This window comes from Ostrinia nubilalis, chromosome 2 (assembly GCF_963855985.1).
Source record: "Ostrinia nubilalis chromosome 2, ilOstNubi1.1, whole genome shotgun sequence".
NCBI lineage: Eukaryota > Metazoa > Arthropoda > Insecta > Lepidoptera > Crambidae > Ostrinia > Ostrinia nubilalis.
The window spans coordinates 9343129-9370108 of record NC_087089.1 but is presented as its reverse complement, the minus strand read 5'-3'; the positions used below and the strand labels follow the sequence as shown (position 1 = coordinate 9370108).

General features: G+C 35.7%; 2 protein-coding genes across 2 annotated transcripts in view; one reads left to right on the top strand and one right to left on the bottom strand.

Moving 5' to 3' along the window:
* The window catches only part of LOC135082434 (EF-hand domain-containing protein 1-like), a 48550-nt gene extending 37120 nt beyond the window's left edge, over positions 1–11430 (bottom strand). Inside the window, exons 1-4 of the mRNA XM_063977232.1 lie at positions 11289–11430; positions 9488–9677; positions 7861–8077; positions 1382–1537 (exon numbers count right to left, since the gene is read on the bottom strand). Coding sequence (XP_063833302.1) covers positions 1382–1537; positions 7861–8077; positions 9488–9675 — 561 coding nt within the window. The 5' untranslated portion in view covers positions 9676–9677; positions 11289–11430. The remainder of the gene's footprint in view (positions 1–1381; positions 1538–7860; positions 8078–9487; positions 9678–11288) is intronic.
* LOC135082443 (uncharacterized) overlaps positions 1–26980 on the top strand; it is a 155047-nt gene that overhangs the window by 223 nt on the left and 127844 nt on the right. Inside the window, exons 2-6 of the mRNA XM_063977242.1 lie at positions 16232–16464; positions 17849–18071; positions 24683–24816; positions 25224–25425; positions 25776–25907. Of these exons, the coding sequence (XP_063833312.1) occupies positions 16240–16464; positions 17849–18071; positions 24683–24816; positions 25224–25425; positions 25776–25907 (916 nt within the window). The 5' untranslated portion in view covers positions 16232–16239. The remainder of the gene's footprint in view (positions 1–16231; positions 16465–17848; positions 18072–24682; positions 24817–25223; positions 25426–25775; positions 25908–26980) is intronic.

The window sequence follows — 26980 nt, the reverse complement described above, 5'->3', positions numbered from 1 at the left end:
AAAATAAATTCACAATTCGTAATTTGTTTGATCAAGTTATACGAAAGAGCACAGACAGAACATGCAAACGTGTTACTGATAGGTAGTGGAAGGAGACAGAGCTATAAAGTGAAAGAGATAAATGTATGCGTTGTGCGGATAAAAATAGCCTGTGCGTGTGCGTGAGATGTCAACGTGTGCTGCGTGATGAGGGCGCTAGAAGCGTTTGACAAAACCGATTTTGTCAACAAAATCATAGATTATTATGTATTGTCTATGACAAAACGAATAAATGATTGTTGTTTATCGAGCAGTACGTTTTTTTCCTTTAAAAAATAAGAAATCGCAGAAAATTTTATTGTTATTTCGGATATACTCTTCATAATATGAGTTCAACATTTTGTTTCGTAAAAATTTTATTAGTTAAGTATTACTTAGTAGCTTTTCCACTCTTTACAATGTCATGGTAATTTAGATTTAGGTAATTTTAATTTTATGCTACGAGGCCGAACAATAATGAAGATTTTCGGTTTATTCCTGTTGTCCCCACCAGGTTTGTCCCTACTGGTGGAATTACGATGGGAATTGAATTAAATAATTAAAATGTATTCTATGTTCTTAATGTCCCTATTATTTATTAATCTTGTCTCCACTGGTGGGGACAACGGAAACAAACCAAGATTTCAATAAATTTAATAAAACTCGAAAATAACTATGATGTTATACAAATAATGTTATGTAAGTATACCAGTGTATGTTACTTTAATCTCAGCGTGAAGATGTGCCAGATACGACACACAAACGCGCAAATAGTATCAAAATACACATTTTAGGGCGCGTTAGGGCGAAAGTTAATCGACAGAGTCCTCGCTAACTACCCACCCTCCGAGCGATCCTACTCAAACCGTGCTCACGTGTCAAGGAATATTGAACATGTCACAGATAAATTCGAAAAAATCTCGAATCTATGTGTCCTAAAAGAACTCAATTCGGTTGTGATTTTGGCGACCCAAATTTTGTATTGATCTTGAATTATCATCGTGCAAGGATTATTATTTAAAAAAGGACAAACATTATGAGATGAAAGTAACAGAAATACTAGGTAATTTGACATAAATATCTATCATATTTCAGAGGTATTCCTCGAAGCGCACCCATTTTGAGGTTCACCTAATAAAGCGCACCTAAACAGCTGTTTAGGTGCGTATAAGCGCGCATAAGCGCACCTATGTTATGTGGCCCTGGTACTTTTTATTCATCTTAGTAGACACAACGTTCAAAATCTTAATAAACATAGGTCCGCTTCAGTAGGTGCGCCTCAAGATAGGTGCGCTTCGAGGAATACCTCATATTTTAGTAGAGGTAATTGATTAGGTACATAACTACTATTGTATTTACTTACCTTTGTAAACAAATCGCATGACACGGTGTGGAACACTTTCCCGTAAATGCAGATGTCTTTGCCGTTATTCAGGTCCTTCCAGTGCCAGAACTCGCCAAGATCGTTCTTCGGTATCTTTGCTCTCTTCACCATACGGCCCTGCCATAGTCCAGAATTCTGAAAAGATAGGATTAAAGTTTAGTTGTTGAAATAATAAAATGACGTGTCACGCATAACAATTATTATGAAAATCAAGTAATCTCCTGCTCCTGTTATTTTATTCTTATAAATCTAAAGACTTAATTTACTCCTTCCATCCTAATGCCCATTCTTTTGTAAATAATGGCAACAAGTGATCATTCCAGATACGGGTCTTAAAATGCCATTTGTATTTGTTACAATCAATCAATGTTAGGAACGACAACGCAATTGCAATATTCCCGGGCAAACGAGACCGAGTTTCCTTGTATTTTTTATTGAAATTAATCACTTATGAAAGATATATTGCGATGACGAACATTTTACGGCCGCTAGACAGCCTGCAACGACGCATTCTGGCAAGACAAATGCGTGCTCATTTAATTTTGCCCGCTCCATTCCTCCGCACAATCGTACACGACAATCTCTTAGGCCGGGAACACAAGCGAAGATTTATTACTAGGCACTTTGTAAATTTAAAAATATTGGAGAACCACCCACGACTTATTAAGTTAAGACCATGACGCAACGGAGTTATTAAGTTCAATTTGTCTTCGAATCTTTAATTGTCTTATTGTCTTCCTAATAACGAAGTAAATAAGTTAAACGTGTGTCGTTTTTTCATGTTTTCTGTTAATTTAATTTTTAATTTTATTTAAGTTTATTGTTTACGTTAAGTTATTGCCAACTGAATTTTCGTAGCTTGAAGTGCTACGAAAATCGTCGCATCGTAGTCGTAGCACTTTTTATGTTTAATAGAGATCCCCCCGTTTCTAAATTCAAAGGATTATGGGGACTTCACTCATTGGAAGTTAATTATGAATGTTTTCTCGTACAGTTTAAAAGAAATCTAGTTAAAATCGACCATTGATGACAGAAAATTCAGATAAGTAGTGTAGTGTGCGTATTCTCTTATATTAAACATATTTCATGCGCATATTCTGAACATGTACGAGTACGGTTCGTACATTGTCAAGCGTGAAAAAGATACAACCGTTAATGTTTCTTGCTTCAGAACCTACCTTTGGGAGGTTGTATATTAGACGATTTTGTCTTTTGAGGTTCAAATAAGTACTTATTTGACTAGTATTTATCAGTTACGTATTTTTGGAGATGTTAATTTGTATAGCTCGTTTTGATTTATTTATTTATGGCAAGCATTAACAAAATTCAGTATAACATCAGAAATTGGTATTAAGGTGTTGACACATTTCTTTGACAAGGCTCCACAACAAATTACTTCCCCATGTACTTTGCTTTGTTTGCTTGTGAAACGCGGTGGTATTTTTTCGAAACATTTTATCAAAAGAAAGAGGTAACAGCCTAATTATTTCGACATCGAACGGGAGTGTTGCCGCGGGCTAAACATTTTTTCGAGTAGCGGCCGCGTTCTTTCATTTTATTTATTTAATAAAACCCTATTTCTTTTCAAATAAACCTAGGTAGGTACGAGGCAATTGAGTAAAACAGATTAAGGCTCTTTTTAATCTCAACGAGCAGTATTTAAATTAAGCGGATGCGGCAGAGAAAGCTCGGAGATGAGCAGCATTGTTCATCCCGTGATTATTGAGGGTGAATAGCGGGTTTCACTGTGCCCTGGAAAAGTAAATAAAACGGGACGGTGCCTTCGTGATGTAACCACACATCTATTATTAAGTTGCCTTTTAAAGCGGCTTTTTAATTGATTTAATCATTCACAAACTTTATTAAGTCTTTAGCATCTTAGAGGTTTGTTAGCAATGCAAATAACTTAAAATGTTTTTGTTCCCCTCCTCCCACACATAAGCAAAATACTAGCATTGTTGCTAAGAATATTTCAGGTTAATGCTGTATGTCTGAACATGTTGCTTTGAAGTAAAGCTCGCTTGATGCGGCTGAGATAATAATTAGGTTAGTATCGGATATTTAGGTATCTAATGCTCGTTTTCACCATCAATTGCTAATTTTTAAGGTAACTCAAAACAGGATTTTTTTCAAAGGGGTCACTTAAAAATTAGGGCTTGATGGTGAAAACGGGCATAAGTTTAACATGCGATCGTGTTTCACAAAGCGACTATAAATAGGAACTGAAATTCCATTCAATGAAAATAATATAAATATGCAAATCTATGCAAAACAAAACAGTACCTAACGAACGAAAAATTGTGCCAAGTTACAAAATGTGAAAAAAAAATCCACTTTTTAGAATAAACAGTTACTTTAAAATCAGTTTCAAAAATAAACTAGCCGCAATAACAATTTTGTACAAGCCTATTTAGGCACAGCCATCGCGGCATGCAAGCGAGTCATGCAATTTTCTCTTCAAGCTATATGCTGCGATGAAAACCCGTAACATGCACGTGGTGTAGCAATTTATCAAAGCTCATATAGGCTATTAACCTCATTTATTTAGACTTAAATGTACAGCAATATACGTATTTTATAATTTATAATGCACTAAGGACTTAAAGCCGTTTGCATTACAAATAAATAGAAACACCTTTGAGTTACGTTAACATTATTCAAAGATACATTTTGTCACGGCATGTGAATTTAAATAAATCCGCATCGACCATCACGCAAAGGACTTTACTTCACTGTTAAATGTCCTGTAATACTCACAAATTCCGAAAAATCTTTAAAGTAATTTAGCCACTCGGCCAAATCCGTTTCCGGCGTAAATAGCCCCTTTGTAAAGTACCCTCAGAGTATGATCTTAAGTACATAAAAATTTTCCATTTTTCTGGGGGGAAGCAATTAATTTGGAAATAAGAGTTTTAAATTAAAATTGCTAGGTACATAAAAATAACTCATTTGCGAGCGGTATTTCGAAGGTAGATACAGTAGGATGGTCCGGTATGATGTTTTCTAAAGCACTTGGCGTTCGTTGTGTGCGCCCGGAATAACAAGTGAAGGGAACAATACAAATATTGCGGGGGTTGTTACACATTAGCCGGCGTCCTCGTGGACGTGGCACCGGCGAGGAATGAGCTTCAAATTAGGTTTTTCAGCTTTTTTGCCCGCGTCTTGCGCACGGTGGACATACAAATCTTTGTTTTGCGTCATATAAATACTTATCGGTTACATTAGGTTATGTACCGAGTGAAAGGTAAAATTTACTTTTGGGTTTGAGGGTTGAATATTTATTTTTATAATAAATAAATAAATAATCTTTGGACAATTTCACACAGCGCCAGCTAGCCCCAAAGTAAGCAACTTAATGCTTGTGTTATGGGTGCTAGCTTAACGGATATACTACTTATATACTTTTTTTTTTTAAATACATAAATATTATACATAGTCACACCCAGACCCGTCACAGAAATTAAAATTCATCATTTCAATTTCTGCCCGGCCGGGAATCGAACCCGGGACCTCTCGGCATAATAGTCCGTTCTGCACCACTACACCAAACGGCCGACAAGTGTTTGAGTTTTCGTTACACGGGTCAGCTTACTCTCAAACGATAAAATAAGAACGAGTACATCATAGAGGTCGACGTGTGTTTTATTTATGAAAAGGCTTGGATGTACACCTCTTATTTTTCATTTGTATTACGAAACGGATACTTATTCCACTAGATACCTACAGCATAATTATGTATTATTATACGTAAACTACCTGAAGTAATCCAAAGTTACCCGACTACTAAACCTCACACGTTAAGCGTTACGTTTAAATACAGACGCACGCACATAATATATCTAATTTACTTGGGACACATTTTTCGAGTGTCCGCTGAAATTGGGTTAGGAAGCCAGGAGCGACGGGCGTGTCCCTCAGTAAATCTGTGTTCGTCCCGTTACATCGGTAATGTTATGTGACATCACCAGCGACCTCCTGCATATTTGAAGACGAGGATAAATCGACTCCTCCTAGCTTACGTTCGGTTCCATGTGTGAGAACGTCGTACATAATAATTGAGGCATCGTGACGCTTTGTCTAGAGATAATCTTGTAATTAACGTTTGTGTTAAGAGGGATCGTGAAGCTGAAGCGACCCGTTAAACAACTAAAAGGGGTGTTAAGTATTATAATTCAACAATAGATGCAAGATCGTAAGAAACAGATATTTCAGTTTGATTTGAAAACACTTTTCAGCCTACATCGTAGTCGCTAGTAGTATAATAAGCCATAAAAATTAATGACCGTCAAATAAAGTGCGATTTTGTTGAACGCTACGATATCTAGTCGTGAAAACTGCCTTGATAACATGACACGCATCAACGTTGTAGTTTTCCACGGCGGTAAAGTTCACGGTATCATGCACGCACGGGCGTTGCGTCGTACGGGCGTTGCGTCGTAGTATATTATAGCACAATATAATGACGTCATTCCGTGCAGATATTTCAGATATCTCGTGGCTCTACCATCCGATTGGACGATCGCGAATTATAAATCAAAGAGAAAACATGAAACATTAATTTCGTTCGAGTATTTAAAAGCCTTGAAACATTGCCCTCCCCTAATGATGCCATTAGACTCTGAGGAGACGGTACGAACGTATTCGGTTCGAAGACACAGCGTATCAACCCGAGATACAATTCCGTTTAATTGTGTTCAGGACTACATCACCCGACGGTGAATAATTAAATCGTAGGTGACGTTTCAATTATGTCCCATTGTAATGTGCGTTTGTGAGCATGAATTAAGTTGATACCGTGAACTGAGAGCGCAAATATAAGTCATCTAATGCGTCGAAATCCGCACACCCAATCAACACATCGTTAGGGATATTGTATTTGAAGACACTCTCCATAGAGAGCACCGTAGTGCGTGAGAACGAAGCTTCATTTTCAATAGAATTCTTCAAAATTCTCAATTTGCATAGATTCAGACCATTGATTGCTTGAAATTCAATATTTATCCCTCCAATCACACGGCAGAATCTATGAATGAGTTTGAATCAAGATTTGAGCTTTGCTTTGTAATACGGACCTAAGAGTATACGTCATTTATATTTTCTATCTCTCTATAAAATACAAAACTGTGCTTTCATCATAATAAATTAATGATTAAAGCACTTTTGAATGCTCTAACGAGTATCTAAATACTTAAAACTGATTAATAAACATTTCATCACTATAAATCAACTCAATTTTCACGGTAAATAATTAAATGGGTTCTGAAAATTTTGTTTCAAAATGCTTTGAGGCTATGTTAATTGAAACACCAATAACATGCTGATAATGCAATAAAATTTTGACCAATGTTATTCAGCATCAATTGAATTTAGTAGGTATCGGTTAGCTCACTTGACCTGTGCATTATTATTGGCTAAAAGGGAAGAAGTTAGTAATTAAAGAAATAATTGAGTATCGTTCTACCTGTGAAAGAACTTCGTGACCTTATTAATAGTTAGAAATTACAGAACTCTATTTTACAAGGTTTAATAATCTTGTTATTAAAAAAATAATTGTCAATTTTATTAAGATGATTAAAACAAGTTTTGATTTTCAAGAGCATTGCCAAAATAGTATTGTTGAAACAACGGCAAATCTGAACACAACAAGAACTACAGCAACATACGAGAATACCATTTAAATAAAAGTTAGAACTTAGATAATTAGAAACAAATGAGCGGTGTCCTTTACAGATGAATAATGAACATTACCGGAATGTATACATAAATGTATTATAGGTATACTTATCATCGGATGCCAACAGAAAGGACGCTGTAATGAACGCGTGCGGCGAGTTACGTCATCGCATTTCCACGCTAAGTGTGCCGCGGGGATGTTATACAAACATGGAGAGGGAACAAAAGTTATTTCGCCGTCCCCACAGTCTACATTTTGACTTGATGCTGCCATATTAGCTGGTGAAATGCACGCCAACTTTAACGGGGCTACAATTCTGAAGCTTTATACCGAAACTTGGTAATAAGGATGCTTGTTTACATAAACTATCAAAACTTGGTCGGTTATGCTAGTGGGTTATTTAAATAGTAATTTTATTTTGGGTCTATTTGATTTTTGTGTCATCATCTCAGATTTAGCGCGTTGTTAAATAATGCAATATACATATTAGGATAATTAACGTGACTTTTATGTTTTTATTATAGAGCTTTATCACCGCTGCACTGCTGCACGATTCTATTGTCGTTGGAGCTGGTACGCTAATGAAAACTAGTTGTTTGAAGAACCAACTGCGTTTCAGTCCAGTGGGGTGTGACATTTGAATGAATGTCACACCTTCAAGGTATTGCCTTGTACTTTAGGGTTAAATAGTACGGTTCCGTGTAAGACAGTATGAAAATGAAGCTTGAAAATAAGACATTTTTAAACGTTTGTATTAGTAGAGTTGTTGAATAACTTTACATACCTTGACTCTCGGCTCCATCACGGTGATAGTGTCGTCTTCCAGAAAGTACACGATGTTGACCACTCGCACCCTGAAGTTCTCGTCAGGGTTGTCGTACACCGGCTGCTTGAAGAACGCGGTGAAGTTCAGGCACCGCTTGTCGTAGTGCACCCAGTGCGGCACCACCGCTGGGAGCGCTGGCTGCTTCACTCGCCCATACGTCAGGGACGGATCGTAGCTGAGAAAATAGTATAAATGAACTACACTGAACATCAAACTCATTGACGGGCAGGCGCCACCATCGTTCAAATATTATAGTTTTCCAACATGGTAAAAATCGGAACTAGCGATCCGGTAATGATGGTGGCGCCCCCCTGTCAATGTCACTGATGGGACGGTTCATTGTAGTTGGACAATTATATACCTACTCGTACGTTCAAAACCTTCGCACAAAGATACACATAATTTTTCTATTTAAACATACATAGAACGCCCGTATTCACAAACGAAGCTTGCTTAAGTGAAGCAGCAAATCGAACGCAAAGCATTAAATAGAGCTCTATGATTGGTTCGTGTGTGACCCTGTGCGTCCAAGCACACTGTGAGACCTCATAGTAATGTTTATAAATACGGGCGTAACAGTACCTACTCAAATGTAACTAAAATAACGTTTAAGTAAATTACCAAAGTGTAAAGAGCTATACCTACTCAAATGCAATAGCTAAAAATCATATGGCACGTACTATACTACTCATGAATCCGCGTACCTAGAGTTATGTTAAAAAACAACTTTATCATGAGTAAGAAACCCGATAATTTAAATTATCTACTTGATTTTTGGCAAATTTTTAAGCTTTTCTATGTATTCAATTTTGTTTGACATGCATCCAATTGATTTTTTGATGCACTGAGTGCGTTCAAGCAACACACTAGACGTCTTTTTAAACACATTTCTTGAAAGGTGAAAATCCTTTGTATTTTCCTTTCACAAACACGTGAGCTTATCCATTTATATTCCTGTCGTCTGGCTGTAAGCCGTTCTACTTGGTTTACCCTCCTCCAGAAAATATACTTTTATTTAGTAGTAGCGGTTCCACTCGAGTGAAATTCAGTTTGTCAGAGACTGACCTTATCGCACATAGGAAATTGTGTTCTTTTTTCATATAACAAAATATGTAAAGCTGTATCGTGTATGGTACTTTATCATCAATGAAGTGGGTCGGGTGAAGCAGCCTATGAGCCTTGCCCTTGCCCTACAAGCATCGCAGTGTGGGCGGCTCTGTGTAACTTGAAGATGTATTCAATTACAAAGACAATACCTACCTATTACATTACTGTAGTGTTTCAGATTATTATGCTATGTACCTCCTTTATTAGGCCTTTGATTTATGGGATGTAATTCTATTGCTCAACTACACGACCTTGACAATGGACTATGTTTTCAAAATCTAGAAAAACAACTTTAAACTTCAGTCTAAGAATTAACGCCCGTATTCACAAACGATGCTTGCTTAAGTGAAGCAGCAAATCGAACGCACAGCGTAGAATAGAGCTCTGTGATTGGTTCATGTACACCCTGTGCGTCCACCTGAGACCTCATAGTAATTTTCGTGAATACGGGCGTAAGAATTAAAAATAGGACACGTACTTAACTGAATCTTCAGGCACAGCAAAAGCATTGCTGTCCACATCGGTGGCAGTGCCTCCAGGCCCTCTGACGCAGGTGTCCGGGAACCGGTGGCCCTGGTAGTACCGCAGGGTGCTTTTTATGTGGTACTGGGTCTTGGTTGGGTCGGAGAACGTCAAGCCGGGGAGTTTGGGTAGTCCCCAGGCCATTACTGGATAAACAAATTATGGTTAAGGATGCTATAACTAATTAATTAGCTACCTCACGTTGCAGGTCCGATAAAAGTTTAACTTTTTCTGGGCAAACTTTCAAGTAACAACTAACCTGTAACATCATCTGTATAATTTACGATAAAAACTTAAATTTTGGCTCCTTTGTAAACAGTATGACTTTGTAACTTAATCCAAATCTCTACCTTTGTGCTGCATCTATTGCAGAACACATACATTCGGTACAAAGGATTAAAATACACTCTACGACCAGCGTTCTCTAGTAATACTATTGTTCTGAGTCTCTGAAGCCTTGCGGTCAGTATCCTCATAGTCCACCGCACGAAGCTGCTTAGTCGAGGAATTATAAATCAAGCTGCAGAATAAGTACTACTGCTAAGACTTGCGTTTGTTAAGACCCCTGGGGGAGTCATCAACATGGAGGTAAGATTTAGGAGAGCTAATGTACGGAACAAATGTAAATCTATACTTAATAATAGTTGTTTGGTAGTTATAATAGTTTTTGTTGCAAAATCCCATGAGAGTGATAATTTGATAGTTATTTGGTAAATTATTTTTAATCTATTGTTAACTCTTAAACGGGTTATTATGTACGAATCAAAGCAAATATTGACACCGTAGAGCTGATGCCCTATCACCTGGAATGAGTGAGGCGATTTCTACCTGGTATCAAACAAAATTAAATAAGTAAATACTGTTATAAAATACGATTCATTATTTTACTGGAGAAGTTGAGAATAGAAGCTAGAGTCCACCCTAGCTTTCAAAAGAGGAAGATCATAATACCATTTGTGATACAATACATTACAGTTTTATCTTCTGCATAATTTACAAAATGTAAAGGTTCTTTTCAATGATTCACCCCAGCGACAAGGATCAAAGGTTCACGCATAGAGTAACTTGTATATATGACGAACGGCCTTTTTAATTTAAGCAACTAATAAAGCAAAAAAGCATTTAACATTTTAATTTAGGAGAGCATCGGTTTTCTTTTGATCTGCGAAGCTTTCCACTTCATTTCATACATCTTGGCTTAGTCTGTATGCAAAGATTAGAGGATGAGGGGAAAAAATATAGTTTGCCGGAGAAAAATTGCGCTCTGGGTATTCCACTGGGGTAGTTTTTAATCTCGAGTGACGAATGGCCTGAAAAAGTGCCGCTATTAAAGGCACCGGCATCGGGGCGTAGGACTAAAGAAATAATTGTAATTTTATTCATCCACCGGCAGTTGTATTGTCAAATTATTATCATTTGCCGTAACCTAATGAAACACCTTTGTTTATCCTTAGGTCGCGAGTTTTCTTTCTGAGTTAGCTCAGTTTTTTAAACATTATAATTTTATATTATTATGAGAATTGGGCCATAATACAAATTGTAACGTCTAATTCCTATCAAATATCTATCTAAGAAGTAGGTATACCTAGATGAGACTGTGCTTAGTGTAGGATATGTTTTGTTAATTTTAATCCTGTTTAATCTTAATATTCATTTAATTTATTACGGTATTCAACAGCTAGAATGATAGAAAATAAACAAGAAGCCCATGCAAGATTGAAGATAAATATCAAAAATACGGTAAAATACAAACTCACCTAAAACTTCTACAAAATGGTGTAATCTGCTAAACGTTTAGAAAATCTGCAAACGTTTAAACCAACTTTTAATCAAATTTTAGATTGCAGTATGAAAATACTATTATGACAGTGTCGTTGTCGCGTAAACAGCTGTTGCGTACAAGCGGCAAGGTTGCCCGGCAACGATGAAGTTACGCCGATATGACATAGAAAAACCCATTAAAATAAATCCAATGGAAAATTGCTCGTCAACAATTTCCTTTATGTCCCCTGAATAAGGTCTTCAAGTTTGTTGCTTTTTCGGCTACATGCTGGCAAGTAATAAAATTCAAACAGGTTTGTATCGAAAGCGGTTTATTTTGATAATACTTAACAAATTAGCTTGGTAATAATTTATTACTTTGCACTAAAATCTTTAGAAAGAAGACGTTGGAAAGTCTTAAATTGATGTCCAATTTAGATAGACAGTCAACACTAATAAAATTAATTAGCTGAGACAAGTTAAGTACGCGAATTGGATAAACTGGAGATTCTGATTTAACGTCCAATGTAGTGCAACTACTTATCGCAACAAAATGTTACAAACGTTTAAAATAGTATTTATTGTAAGTATATAGAAGTGTTTGAAACATTGTTAGATCGAATAAACTGATGGAAATCACTTGAATTCAGCGAAAAGTACCAGGCTTAGGACACCCAATTCCGTAGCTCCATTTTATGCGCGTGTCCGTTTTACTCCAACTACTTTCTGTTTACAATGTAGTTAAAATGTAGAGAATATAATGCAGCGTCTGCTAAATTTTCTTCCGTTAAACGACTGGATAGAATCTTACAGTTCTTGATGAAATTGCATATTTTATACGATAATACACCTAGCAAGATTTTGCTTGAGCTTCATAAGCCTTCCTCGAGTTTCATTCATAAGAGTAACTCATATATCATGAACAACCACCCAAAATTCGCTTTCTTGTTAGAATCTAACATTTATGAGTTGTTAGATTGGATGTCGATGTTGATCGCTTCGCTACATTAGTTTCTTTAAGTTAGATAGGGGACGTTTTTCCATGGTAAGGATCCAACCCAATATGAGTGAAGTTGTGGGTTGGATCCTTACCATGGAAATACGTCTTGCATAAAATTGCTTTAAAATGCGTAGTAGAATCGATCGGTATGGTAATTTTTTGTAGAAAATAAAAGTTACATTTGTACAAGTATGAATAACCAAATGTTAATGTTCTACTGTATTCATGAAGTGAACCCATTCAGCCCCCTAGGTTCCCAGGTCAGTGACATACCCATAATGTACCGTCGACAGCACATAAGACTACAGTCTTGTTGCAAAATAACACCTATTACATGTAGATAAGGTTGTTGTTTAGCTCGATGTGATGTCGTTCCGTACTATTGTATACTAAAAGCTTGGCAACGGGACCATCTCCCCGACAGAATACCTACTCATGATTGATTACTGCTCGCCGGAGCTGGCGCGGGAAAAATAAAATTGGCTTTTAAGAGGCACATAATGTTGTACAGTGTAAACAACGTCTCCTGACGATCGGTGAAAATTAATACAAGATGAGAAATCTTCAATAACTTTTTTTGTTTCAGCTAACAACATCTTTTTTTGAGAGAAAAAAAGGTTACATTCGTATTTATTAAAAAACAAAAACTTTAAACGGCCAGCATTTTCTCTAGTGATCATTATAGTCTATCCAATATAGCTTGATTAGAATGACAGCTGCCATCAAAAGTAACGACATAACTTTGTAGTAGCGATCAATGAGAGCTAAATATTGGCGGACAAGAAATAATTCACGTCTGACCTACAAACAATATTTTCGACGACAGTGCTTCCAATAAAAATGTTAATTTCGTGTTATATGCAGCGTTAAATTACACCAATAAGTAGTAATTCGAAATTACAAAAATCAAGCTAGAGTATTAACGACGTCTCTACAAGGTTATCTCGACTTACAAAAATGTTAGTGTTGGGACATATCGACAAATGTCATATTAAATTAAAACTATTTTTTTAACATATTTAACAAATTTTTTTTCTAACTAATTTTTTTACATATTTAAGTCAAGTTATACGTTTTTCTAAATGTTCACTATTAAAAACCAAAAAACATTTCATTCTTAAATAATCAAACATCGGAAATCAATCACCGGTAATTTTTTGGGTATTCATAGCACTGTTGCTCTAGAAGAGATACCCACCGCCCTCTAGCGAGAGGAAAAAACCACTGAAGAACACTGATGATAATGACTACGACTTAGGTTGTACACCCTTGACATGAATTTTAAATTTTACTGTCTTTAAATTTAAATCATAATTGTCATTTTTATGAATAAAGATATGAAGAAAAATTGGGTGCATTTTTTTATGTCATTTTTTCGAAAACTTATCGATACATCTATGTGAACCGTACGAAACATACTCAGCACTAGTCACATTCGTTTGACAGCCGTCATTCTAATCAAGCTATATTGGATAGACTATAATCAAGTAAGCAGCAGTCACTATAAAGCCTGTGATAAAACTGCTATAGCAGCATTGCATCACCTTAACTTTAACCATAATAACTATAATGTAAGAAGTGTGACAAAGGACAATGACCAAAAGTGGTCCAAATGTCCACCACTAATGAGACCTATATTGGCTTATAGTCAATTAAATAGAGATTAACTTTCAGTATGGGACGAAAAAAAAATAAGCTGTCAGTAAAAAGTTATGACCGTATGAAAAATTGTAGTAGTTTACGCGCTAATCTCACGAACTACTGGTCCGATTTGAAAAATTATTTTGGTTATGGATAGCCCATTTATCAAGGATGGTTTTAGGTTATATAACATCACCCTACAACCAATAGGGGCGGCGGAGCAGCGACCACCCGACCATAATTCCAATATTGTTGTCCTTCTTCTGAGCTTATTTTTTTTTCTTTTAGCGATAATCTAACACCGCACACTAAGTGACATGACATAACATGCATAGATTAATTCAAAATGTGCGATGGATAGAATGATATCAAGAACATTTTTTGGATGAAAAGGTAAAAAACATGACTTTTCATTCAGTCATAACTTTTTACTGACAGCATATTTTTGATTGCGGTTTGGTTATAATGAATCAGTATTTAGTAGACTATTTTACTACATAGGTCTCGTTAGTGGTGGACATTTGGACCACACTCCATACATTTTTGGTCATTGTAATTTGTAGGTTTGTTATGGTTAAAGTAAGATGGTACAACCCAGGGTACAGTTAAATAACAATTTTCCGCAGTTGAAATACACGGAAAATTTAGGTACCCTCTTCACTGAAGTGAAGCACAGAAGCTTTGTTTTCTATTCTCAATTTAATTAACCAATGGTACTTGAGGATGCTTTTGGAGAATTTAATTTCACAAATTAACTGTTCACTGGAATCAGGTTGACAAAGTATCGTTTCTCGTAGTTTTGTTCAGCTGTTTATTTATTTACTCAAATAATTGGTTGGGTTTTTGCAGATTCGTTTGCGGTCTGCTCGCATGTTTATTATTCGAGTAATTTTCGTTGCTTACTTGGAATATTTCCATTGGGTGTATAAACATAAACGTAAAAATTGTTTGCCATAAAATTTTTAATAGAGCTGAATTTTCTAAACATAAATCAGCATATTTTTGCGTGACTTCTTACTGTATCATTTATTTTAATCCTAGTACTATAAGTATTAAGTAACATACCTACCAGTAATTTACAGTTACCTACCTTATGAAATCCTAAGATGCCTACTAACAAAAGGATACTTTGCTCTACATTATAAGAAAAAGCTAAGATTTTAAGCAAGTAACTTAATGTTATTGATAGTCACCTAAACTTGATATTCAGTAAACAGGAGTGGAAGTATAACGAGAGCCGAGTCTTTTATAATAACGAAGCTCCTCAACAAAGCGAGGACGAGATATTAGGTTCTTGGCTTTAATAAAATAAATATTCTCTTTACAATTTTACGAAAGCGCCCCTAATTGAATGGAGAGCAAGTGAAATTGTTTGTAGTACGAGTTAAGCACCTCTACAATTTTATTATTGGACTAGCGGCCGCCCGCGACTTCGTACGCGTGGATCCCGTTCTACCCCCTTAAGGGTGGAGTTTCATAAAATCCTTTCTTAGCGGATGCCTACGTTATAACATCTACCTGCATGCCAAATTTCAGCCCGATCCGTCCAGTGGTTTGGGCTGTGCGTTGATAGATCACTATGTCAGTCAGTCAGTTAGTCAGTCAGTTAGTCAGTCTTTGAGTTATATATATTTAGATTGCCAGCTAGTTAAGCTCTTAGTTAGGCCTTACAGAGGAAATGAGCGCTGGACTTGTCGGTATAATTAATGTACGTAGGTACAGCAGCCATAAAATAAACCAACAAGTATATGTATAGGATATTTTTTTGAGTGTGCACTTCTTGATCGATCGAAATACATATCATAGAAAAGTCTCCCAGCTTTAACTCTACAATATAACTTTAGCTAGCTGTTAGAAATATGTAAAAATGTTTCATGAATAATATTATGTTTTCTTCAACGAAAATTGCACATGCTATAGTACATCTATTATTACATAGAATTCACACACAGTGTGTGTCTGAGACAATTGATATAAATGAGTGATAAAACAGTTATGAAAGAGTCATTCAAAGCTCTACGCGATCTTGCTAATACAATAAACAAACACTCATTTAAACAAGCCGGTATTCTCCTTTCTTTTGTCTATTCTATTTCCTTTATTATTATTTATTATTTCAATTCTCAAGCCGTTTTGTCACGGTTTCTAACATTCAATGATCACGATTGTTAAACAAGTAATTACGTCCTCCTAAATCAAACTTCCAATTAAGTTTATTATGTCGTCTCCCAACCTCACTCCTTCTGGTTCAACAATCACTAACTTAACTGTAGTTAATGGCCTTAAATCTATTTTTAGGAATCAAGATGGCGTATCTCCTGAAAACTATGTGGAGGAGTTCTATCTTGTCCCCCCTGAGGCGTTCAGGGGCCACACTCGCGCCCCCCTTCGTTGGTTCTGAGGAGGTACTGGCGGCGAAGTCGGAGGGCAAGCCTATAGTCGCGTTGGAATCTACGATCATCACCCATGGTATGCCATATCCGAAGAATGTGGAGACCGCGTTGGAAGTCGAAAAAATTATTAGACAACGTGTGAGTAACATTTTAATATTTTTGTAAACAAATGAAGTTCATAAGAATATAAATTGGTTAAATAATTAAAACTAAATATTACAACTTATCGATATAGCTGCATCTTCTTTAATCACACAAGAAGTTTGTTCTATTTATTCTGTCCTTTTCATGAATTTGTCTTCTCAGATTTAGCAATAAATTATTAGTTTATTACCATTTTTTTTGTTTATGTCAATCGATAATAAAGGCAACTCTTTCAGTTTTCACTGTTAACTGTATTTAGTTAATATTAATTTGTTTTAACTAGATTTTTTTTTTAACTTATAAAGTAATTAAACAAATTGAAGTAATAAAACCCACGATCGGCCACATAAACCTACATTCCATTTCTTCATTTATGTCCACATACATAGAATCCATAATCATATTTCTAACCTTGGAGTGTCTGTCTGAAGCCACAAGGTCCACTCCCCCGGTTGTCATTTATTCATCTGCGTAATAAATTACTCGAGAACAAAAAGTTATAAATCTAGAAACAAGGATCTCATACATTCTCGTATTTATAATTTACAGCCGTGGCCACACTGTGTCCTCTGGCCGCCCTTATTGATATAAAAAATAATTCCAGCCCAATATTATGAGGTTTTATTATGTATTGAATAATAAAGCTGGAAAATACCTTGAAAATGTCAAGGTTTTATTATCACGAGCATGCTTTATCAAGATGAAACGAATAAATGATAAAGCTTTCAGAAATCGGCATTGCAAGTTAGAAAATAAAGAATAAGGATCAAAGCCAGTCCAGATTTTATAAAATTATTAAACACTTTGTTATAAAATTTAACTTCTTGGTCTTCGTCGCTAGATGCAAATTGCCATTAACGTAACGGATGTAAAAGGTCGTTGTTTAATAAAATAGTTTAATAACATAGTTACTTCCTCTTTCAGCTTTCTCTCCTATCAAATAAAGCTGCCATTTTACGTGACATGTTATAAGTATAAATCACTATTATAGATTATACCTTTTCCTAAATCACATGCCACAAACAATAAGTCAGGATGAATTATTCAGGTCACGGGTTCACGACACTTCTTCCGTACTGATACAGGACATTCGATCTCAAAAGTTTGGAATCCACTGCACTGAATGGTTCTGATGTTTAAATAAATAAATCTAATAAAGTTTTGAGTTTTTTTTTGCTTTTGTTGCTGTCATACTTCGGTACAGTTAGAAAATAAAACTAAAATGGTTTAATTAGCAGAAAACATGGGCAAAAGCTCCCAAATAAATAAAGATGTAAAAAACATAAACCAAAATATGCTCTCTAATTTAAATGGTCTAAATTGTAATTGAACTACCCTGTTCTTATGAGAATAAAGATTCTTTAAGCCGAAATTACAGGGTGCGGTACCAGCGACGATCGCCATTCTCAAAGGCAGGTTGACCATTGGCTTAACAGAAGACCAAATCCAAAACTTGGGACAGGCCAAGGGCGTGGTGAAGGCCTCCCGAAGAGACCTGGCACCGATAGCAGCAGCTGGATTAGATGGCGCTACAACGGTCGCTGGCACCATAGTTGCTGCAGAACTAGCGGACATACCAATCTTCGTAACCGGAGGCATTGGTGAGTAATTTTATTTTACTTTTGACCAACTTGTTAGACTGTGTTGCAACATCTACTTTAACTAAATATAACAAACGTCAAAAATACAAAAACACCGGCTATCGTTATAGGATTAAAGTTAGGTGGTGCAACTCAACCTTAGCTTCGAACTGCTACATTCGTTTGATTAATTTCACTGCGAGTCCGATGACAGTTAGTTAAACTTTCTCTTGGGACTAACTTAGGCCCGGTTTTTTGATTCGTAGTTAAAATAACCAATGGTTAAATTTGACAGATGTCAAATGACAAGTGGTTAAATATCAGAAAAAAATGTTTTTCGAACAATGGTTAGCTTGACTTTTAGTACATTTTTTAACTATTAGTTAACATTTTGTTAATATTTAACCATTAGTAGCAAAATTTAACAATTTGTTATTTTAACTATGAATCAAAAAACTGGGCCTTAGCCTTCACTGGTTGAGTTATGCGGTCAAACTAACTATAAATCTTAGCTAAATAGGATGTAGTTAGTGGTGAGAACGAGAATTTGGGGTAATCCCTTCCTTCCATTGATTTTTTCTTATACAAAACATTTTTCTTGTAGATCTTCTTTAGGTCCCCATATCGAACTACCCTGTTCAATATAAAAAGGTTTTAGTTAAGGTTTTTTCATTGAATAATATACAGCAAATACGCACGTAGAGTAATAACTCTAAATAAAGGTAAATTGGATCTGAAACAAGCCCTAAAGATTTGTATGTCACATTTTATAATACTGATCACAGACTGATACTCGATTATTTTGTTGGAAATTCTGCACCAAATTAACTACGTGACTGCTTTGTTGTATTTTCTTTTGTAGTCACGTAAATAATCTACAAAATTTTTGTTATGAAAAATGGCGGCAAACTTCCAAATAAATGTAACGTATTTTGTTGGTCCACACGCGATACGATTGCGGCCCGTAATTCAATAATCAAATTTTGACTGTGAAATACTACCATTGAATGCTATCAGTTTATTGAAAATTGATGGAATTGAGCAAACAGAATTACGAGTTAGCGTGCTAGGAAATGTCTAATATGTGAAATGCATTTTTTCAATACAGTAAAAGCTTTGATGCATGAGTCTATTCACTTATTCACGAAATGTATGAATGAATATTTCTAGTAGATAAGTACATAATAAAATTAGTTAGCTAGTACTAGCTTATTATTATTCTGTGGTACTGGTAACACTATCTTATTACCGGCTGCAATTATCAATTCATGCCTTGCCATGATTAATTTGTATAATGTGTACATGAACAATTGAACAATTAATGATGACATTTTGAACAAGGAAGCTAAGTAGGATTATGTAATTGACTATGCTCCGGGGAGTACCTACGAGTACATAAATAATGACATCTGAAATAAGCAACATTCAGATAGTGTAAAATGCCCATATCAGAAATCAGTCAGTTAATTACATCACCATCGTCATCATCATTTCAGCCATAGGACGTCCACTGCTAAACATACGTAGGCCTCCCCAATTACTTCCACATCGCATGGTTGGTAGCGGCCTGCATCCAGCGCCTTCCTGCTACCTTTATCAGGTCGTCGGTCCCCCTTGTGGGTGGACGTCCCACGCTGCATTTTCCGGTTAATTACAAACTACGTAAAAACGACTTTTTCTGTTTAATATTGCTGCAGACTTAATAATAGAGTTGTACAAAACCTATAACAAAACGTTAAAATCAGTAAGTCTGAACCGTCTGAACAATAGTTTTACAGATCGATTGTAACTATAACTATCGGTAGTATTACCGAGAATAACGTTGTAATAACAGCATTCGCTCGTTCACAAAATGGTGCTTTATATTATTGGATCTGACAAAGTTTGCTACCTAGAAACGTATCACCTGCAACTGGCGCAGGGAAAACGATTTGACGCGAGCACTATTAAAATGAAACTGGATATCAACTATGTTGGTAATGGTTTACCTTCTTCGATCGATTAACGTCAAGTTTATTAAGATGATTAATTTTATTAAGTTGTAGCGAACATAATCTTTGAGCCCAATGTAAGATAGGTGGATGAATTAATGTTTGCATAGATTAGACAACTTTGAAAACAAATTGGTAATATAAAAGTTCAGCACATGTTTCAGGAAATAAAATTGTGTCCACTCGTTCAGTTGAAATCATCAAAGGGTATAACCCGCTATGAAGCTCGTTTTCAGTAAAAACGACAAGTATGAAAATGAATAAATTTATTCACGACCATAAAAAATCGTGGGTAGAATTTAACCTTATTATTGTATCAGTATATAATAATGTTCAAAATAAGGACCAGCTAACGTGACATCTAACTGGCATAGATATGAAATTATGGTTCTAAAAATCTAGAACTCCATTTGCATAGATATTTCAGAATGCTCTACTAGATTGTCAGTTGGGCACACGGCGGGATATCTACGTCGTACAGGTACGTGAATCGGCTATCACGTTTCACGGTGTGACGACTAAACCTTGTTACGCTCGTCAGGGGGAGAGATGGGCATAGAAACTTGGCTGGTGATAGCCAATTGGGGTGTGTAGGTGTTGTCTATTTGAAGGATATCAACGATATCAACAGTTAACTCAAAGGTGATTTGGGGGATGGATTATTAATTAAATGCACTTGCATAAACCTTGGTTTATGTGATGCTATATTATTATGTATATTTCATTGTACTCTATCTATCTTTCCTGTCGGAAAACTAGTGTAAAACTTATGTAATAAAATAACAAATACAAAAATATTTGACATACCTACTTAAAATTATCTTCAATATCTAATCATTCACAATCCGGACTTGTCTGAATCAAATCAAATTTTATGATTTATTTCGCTTAAAAGTGGTACATGTAAATAGATAGAACCTTACCCCCTTACTAATAAAAAGTTACACAGTAATTGAATACTGTTTTAAAATGACATTTCAAAACCAAGCCGTCGCCAAAATAAAATAAGAAGAAGAAGAAGAAGAAGACATTTCCATACTAAACGTCACTTTAAAACACTGTTCAACGAGCGTGTAAGTTTTATTAGTAAGGGGGTTAATTTTCACTAATTAAGTATTTAAAAATAGATTTTGATCCTGAAAACAACGGTTTTTACGGCCGCTAAAAAGATCGTTTAAGCAAATAAACGTTTAATCAACTCACCCAGGCGTAAAACACAAACAATCCCTTCTCGGATAGTTTGTCACGCAGTTTGCCCCAATCTCCCGCGTGAGCGCTGAAAGTCACGGGGCGGCAAGCACGAACGCACCGTTAACACTTCAATTATCCGCGGTTTAAAGCCATACCAGAATATCAATGAATTTCGACTATGCCACGGGTGGATTCATGGCTTTTAATTACACGCATAGCACGCTTAGATACCTACCTATTTTGGCAACTGAGACAACACATTTTTAATATTAATTTATATTTTTTATACACTTTATGCAGATAATTGTCCCAATATTCAGGTTACTTTTATCAAGTTAACAAATTCTGTGGAAACACATTATAGCGCCGGCCGGCCCCACATTGGGCGCCACTTTTAAGCGGTATTACAGACTAGTTTCATAGTATTCAGGACTTTCGGCTCTATATAACTTTACAGATATTAAGTTATTGATTAATGTCGAGTCAGAATAAACAAATCTCTTGCTGCCGTAACTAAACAACTAGCTGTAAGCTGGTTGAGATTTGCGTTGAACTAAAGTGCTGTATGCGTGTAATGCTCCAGCCGATTCAAATGACCTGCAAATGCACAACAGATTTCTAGTTACCATTTGAGCTACATCACTTCTACACTCACGTTACCTATGCAGCTATGGCGTTACTACAAAATCTCGTTGAGGACAAATTGAATTTCGAACGGAAGCAGCTTACGCTTTACTCTCTTCCAACGATCGTTTTTTTCGCAACGATGCTCACGCGTCTCGATATCACAATCTTCATTTCGATACACGTGACGGTATTAAAATTGAAATATACTCTAATGTGCCGAAGACATCAAAAGTAGGTACCTACTCACTGTAGCTCTTATGTAGTTGTCATAAAAGCTATTCTATTATGCATGATAAATATTTACTTACTAATGCCACAATAATGCGCTGTTGACTGTAGAAATGAAGTTAATTCTTCTTCATTCATCTGTAACCATTCTGGCTTGAGACTTTGAAATAAAGCACCTTACTTAATCAGACCGATTGGCTTGGACAAAAAGTGAGGTTTTTTTGTAATAACTAATCGAGGACTTCTAATCAACTCGTAATTGAGTAGATTCTCTCAAAACCATATTGCGTTTACTTAGAAAGGGTCTTAAGGTTAAGTAAGATGAAGCTTTGTTCACTGTTACAAAGGAAATTTGGTCTCCGTCAATTAAAAGAGACCACAACAAATTATAAAGGAACCGCTCTTGCAAGAGAATTATACTTACCTAATCACTTTTAATTACTTGTTTTATAGACAAAACTTTGTTATGTTATGTTTTATCGAGTTAAAAGGTAAATTACCGTATTTATCGAGTTAAGTCAACAGCATTTAAATGTATTATTAATTATAAGTAAGTACCGTTCATATTTCACAGTCACAAAGTGGGATATTCACAACAAAAAAATTCATAAAATCATTCATCAACTCATTGATATTCATTACATAAAGTAATCTAGGTCAATCAAATTGGAAATGCCGTTGCCAAATGTAGCCGTAATGTAATTCAACAACAAATGGGACTATTATTAGGTGAATTTATTTCTATTGCAAATTCGGACATATTATATCTTATGAGTATAAGTAACTTGCCACTATTTTTGCTTACATTTTCTACAGCTACTGTTGATCGCATTTACTAAAGTTTCTTCATACGTATAGAAGTTTGTGATTCATCGACCATTACTTGGCTGTCAATCAAGCCATACATAAGTTAACACCGGCGATGATATTATTCCGTTCGTAGGTAACCCAGCTGTCTCCTCGCTCCTGATATTTCATATTCATGACTGAAAGCGTACAAACGGATTGAACGTAAATCTTATTCAGCTCGGTTTAAGGTATAAGTAGGTACCGCACTCTTTTCCCTCTAAATGGTGGAAATAATGTCGAATGAGAAAAGCGCGTGGCCTCATGTTCTATGGATGAGCTCAAAAATATGTTTTTGGCAGGCTGCTGATATGTGTTCTATTTTGAAGGAAATACATAAAAAGATGTGCCTATTTGGAGAAAAATGTTATGAAACTCATTTACGTAACGTTTGGTCAGTTTAAGGTAATTGGAACCGAATTAATTACTACAGGTACTTACATTGGTAGCCAAATATATTTGTGTAGTTCAGTGATTGGAGCGGTGTTCTGACTAACAAATGGTTATAAATTCCAAAGTTGGTAAGTTATTATTCAAAACATAAATAACGTTCTGAAAAATATTTACTTATTTTTATCATACGTTTAACGTTATAGAAATATAAAATACCTTTTATTAAATGCTAAGTAAGTAATTTCAATTAAAAAATCCTTACCTCTTAAAAGTTCTTGGCTCCATATATCTTACTACTCCAGTTATAAAGCAAGTGTGGGCGTACTAATATATACCTAATGCTGGCAGTTCCAATCGATATCAACGCCACCTGCAGGGAAAAACCGATATAAATAGTGAAAAGTTTTCGATAAAGTGATTGCATTTTTCAGTAGCTGTTAGGCAAAATGAGATAGCAGAGTGTTATTTTATATTCTTTGGTAGGTAGTAACTAGTTTGTAAAATATCCGCATTTTTTAGTTATTTCCCGCCACTTTGTGGAATAGATTTCTATAAAAAGAACTTCACCAATTAGGCAAGCCTACATGATAGATATTCTGATCTTCATCATCATCATCGTCATCTCAGCCATAGGACGTCCACTGCTGAACATAGGCCTCCCCCAATGATTTCCACAAAGGCCGGTTGGTCGGAGGTTGTCGGTCCACCTTGTGGGTGGACGTCCTACGCTGCGCTTCTGATCATACGAATTGCCTATATGATATTCTAGTCTTAATTTTTATAACCACATTTTATAAGTACTTAGCAGTCTTTGTCAAATAAGTAGCACTCGTACTTAATCCGCAGAGTTACCAGAGCAGAGAGGAAACATGTTAGGAGACTGAAACTATGCGGATTCATTTCCTAAAACTAATTTTAGTAATCCAATGAGTATTTGAAATGTTTTAGCTTGATTGTTTAGTGAATTAAGTTTTGGAAATAACTGGCAGGGGCATAGAAACCTTACTTATTGAGTACGATTAATCTAATCGTATTGCTAGAAAGAAGTATAGCATAAACGTTTGTGAATTTTTTGTAGCAATTGAAATGCAATTTGAATTAATTTCTCACGGTCGAAGCCAAAGGCAAAAGCTAGTGAAAGACAAAACAAGACATTGTCTTTGAAAATAGAGAGATATTAATTATAACAAAACCTGTTCCTGCCCTAAAGGCACGCAATCACAATATCCAATTCCCTCGAGTGTAAGTTACAAAATGCTATTTTTGGCTTTAGTGCCGTACCCTTACCTAAATATTATAAATACGATAACATTTTGCACAAAGGGTGTCGTTTAATATAATTAATTACTGTAATAGGAGGCGTACACCGTGAAGGTGAGAGTAGTTTGGACATATCGGCGGACCTTAACGAGCTGGGACGCAGCAAGACCCTGGTGGTGTGTAGCGGCGTCAAATCCATCCTTGACATTGGGAGGACTTTGGAATATTTGGTAAGTATTATCCTTAAGTTTACTAATTTGTAATTAACTCTATTTAAATCCTAGAAGTAAGTTACAACTATTGTTGCACCACAATTACTAACTAGTCCAACGTGCAACGGTCGACGGGAATCGAACTAGTGTTGCTTAAATCTCGAATCAGCAGTCCTGTTATGCTATTGTCGCCTCATTTTTAAAATTCCCAGAACTGTTGAACTACAATACAATTCTTTCTTTCTTTAAAAACTCAATATAGGATGATAATACGGCACAACTGTCCGGGTAATCTTCAGGGGTGTGTACTTAGTTATAACTCCACTAGCAGAAAATATCAAAATTCCACGGCAAAACAATACATAGCTCTCTAAGTACAACTAACTCTAATATTTACAATTTCCTGAATATGTAAACATTTTTAGGAGACCCAAGGCGTGTGTGTATGCACTTTTGGGAACACCACGGAATTCCCCGCATTCTACACGGTGCGTTCCGGATTCCGCGCCCCATACAATGTGGAGAACGCGCGGCGAGCGGCAGAAGTTCTAGGTGCTGCTAAATCGCTGCGATTGCAGTCAGGCATCGTCATAGCAGTGCCAGTGCCAGAGGAATATGCCATGGACGGTAAGCAGTTTTAACCCATTTTAAATTAAATTTAGAGTTTACTACTAAGTACTTATCATCGCTTACCATCTGGTGAGATGCAGACCAAGAGCTTTTCTCGTTGTAAATAAAAAGTTAAGATACTTAAAAATGCTTGTTATGGAGGCGGGGCCTATATTGAAAACACCATAGAGATGTTTAGACTAAGGGCTGAACCCATTATAACGAATGCCCGCTGCTTAAAATACAATTTTAGTTGGAATATGGCAACTTACCTCTACTTTCACGATGCTGTGTATTAGTAATGTCTTTTACAAAGGCTTTTGTGATACCGACTTCAATTTGTTAATTGTTTTTCGTTTTTTTTTTAGAATCAGTAATAGATAAGGCAATTAACACCGCGCTAGAAGATGCGAAGAAAAAGGGTATCCAAGGCAAAGAAGTAACACCATTCATACTTTCTGCTGTTGCCAACGCTACCGGCGGTGATTCTCTCAAATCCAGTATCCTTTTTTAAATAATAAATGTGACACAACTAAGTACAACAAAATAACAATAATTATTTACTAACCTTCCTGCAAGTAACAGTAGATTTACTTCAAATACAGATGTCAAATCAGCAGCTTAAACGTTTCCCCTACCTCCCTTAACCTTAACACTCCATTACGCAGTTCCAGCCCTATCTAACACCTTCGATTAATGGCTCTATAAAAATGCTTAATTAGAAGCCGGACTGCTCGTAGCTGCGTAATTTGACTGTAAATTAACACTAGAAGTGCCGAAGATTACGACCCCCCTAAAAGCGCCGCTGGGTCAATTTTGTCCCAGCATATATTTTGTAACATTTTTTAGTTTCAGGCATGAACATTATGATTTAAACTATTTGTGGTATCCTTAAAAAAAGGTTTATCTATATAGTTAAATCAATATGTACTTATTTCTTGAAAAATATAAATGTATTCAATTTAAATTCTGAATTATTACAAGTCAGATATTTTTGGTTTCATATAAAAATAGTCACATAATACATGGTGTTATACTGTATTAAAATTATGAAATTACTACTTTAACTAGTCATCATTATTTTTGAAGGAAAAATAAATATGTTACAAATATTAGTGCGCATTTTGCACAAAGTTTTTTTGTATGGTTTTTTTGTCTCTCTGGTGACAGACATCCTTCTATGTGTTGAGGAATTTCTATAGGTATAGTTATTTTTCTGTTATCCGTACACACACAGTGAAGTTTTTTACCAGTTACAATGAAAAGTATGTACGTTTCATTTTCAAAATTGTATAAGTCACACATTTTAAAAATGTATCAAATCATACAATGTATGAACTGGCCAATGTCTAGAAGCTATCTTCCTACTTATAATATAAATGTAAAAGTTAATAAAGATTGATTAATTGAAGGATGGATGGACTAATAAATGGATAAGAAGGATGAATGGGTGGATATATGCCTTGAACTTGAACTAAGTGAGTATGGATGCATGGTTAGATCGATGGATATTTTTTCACTGGTTTACGCAAGAAATACTAAGCCGATCTTAATAAAACTTTGCAGTTTTATT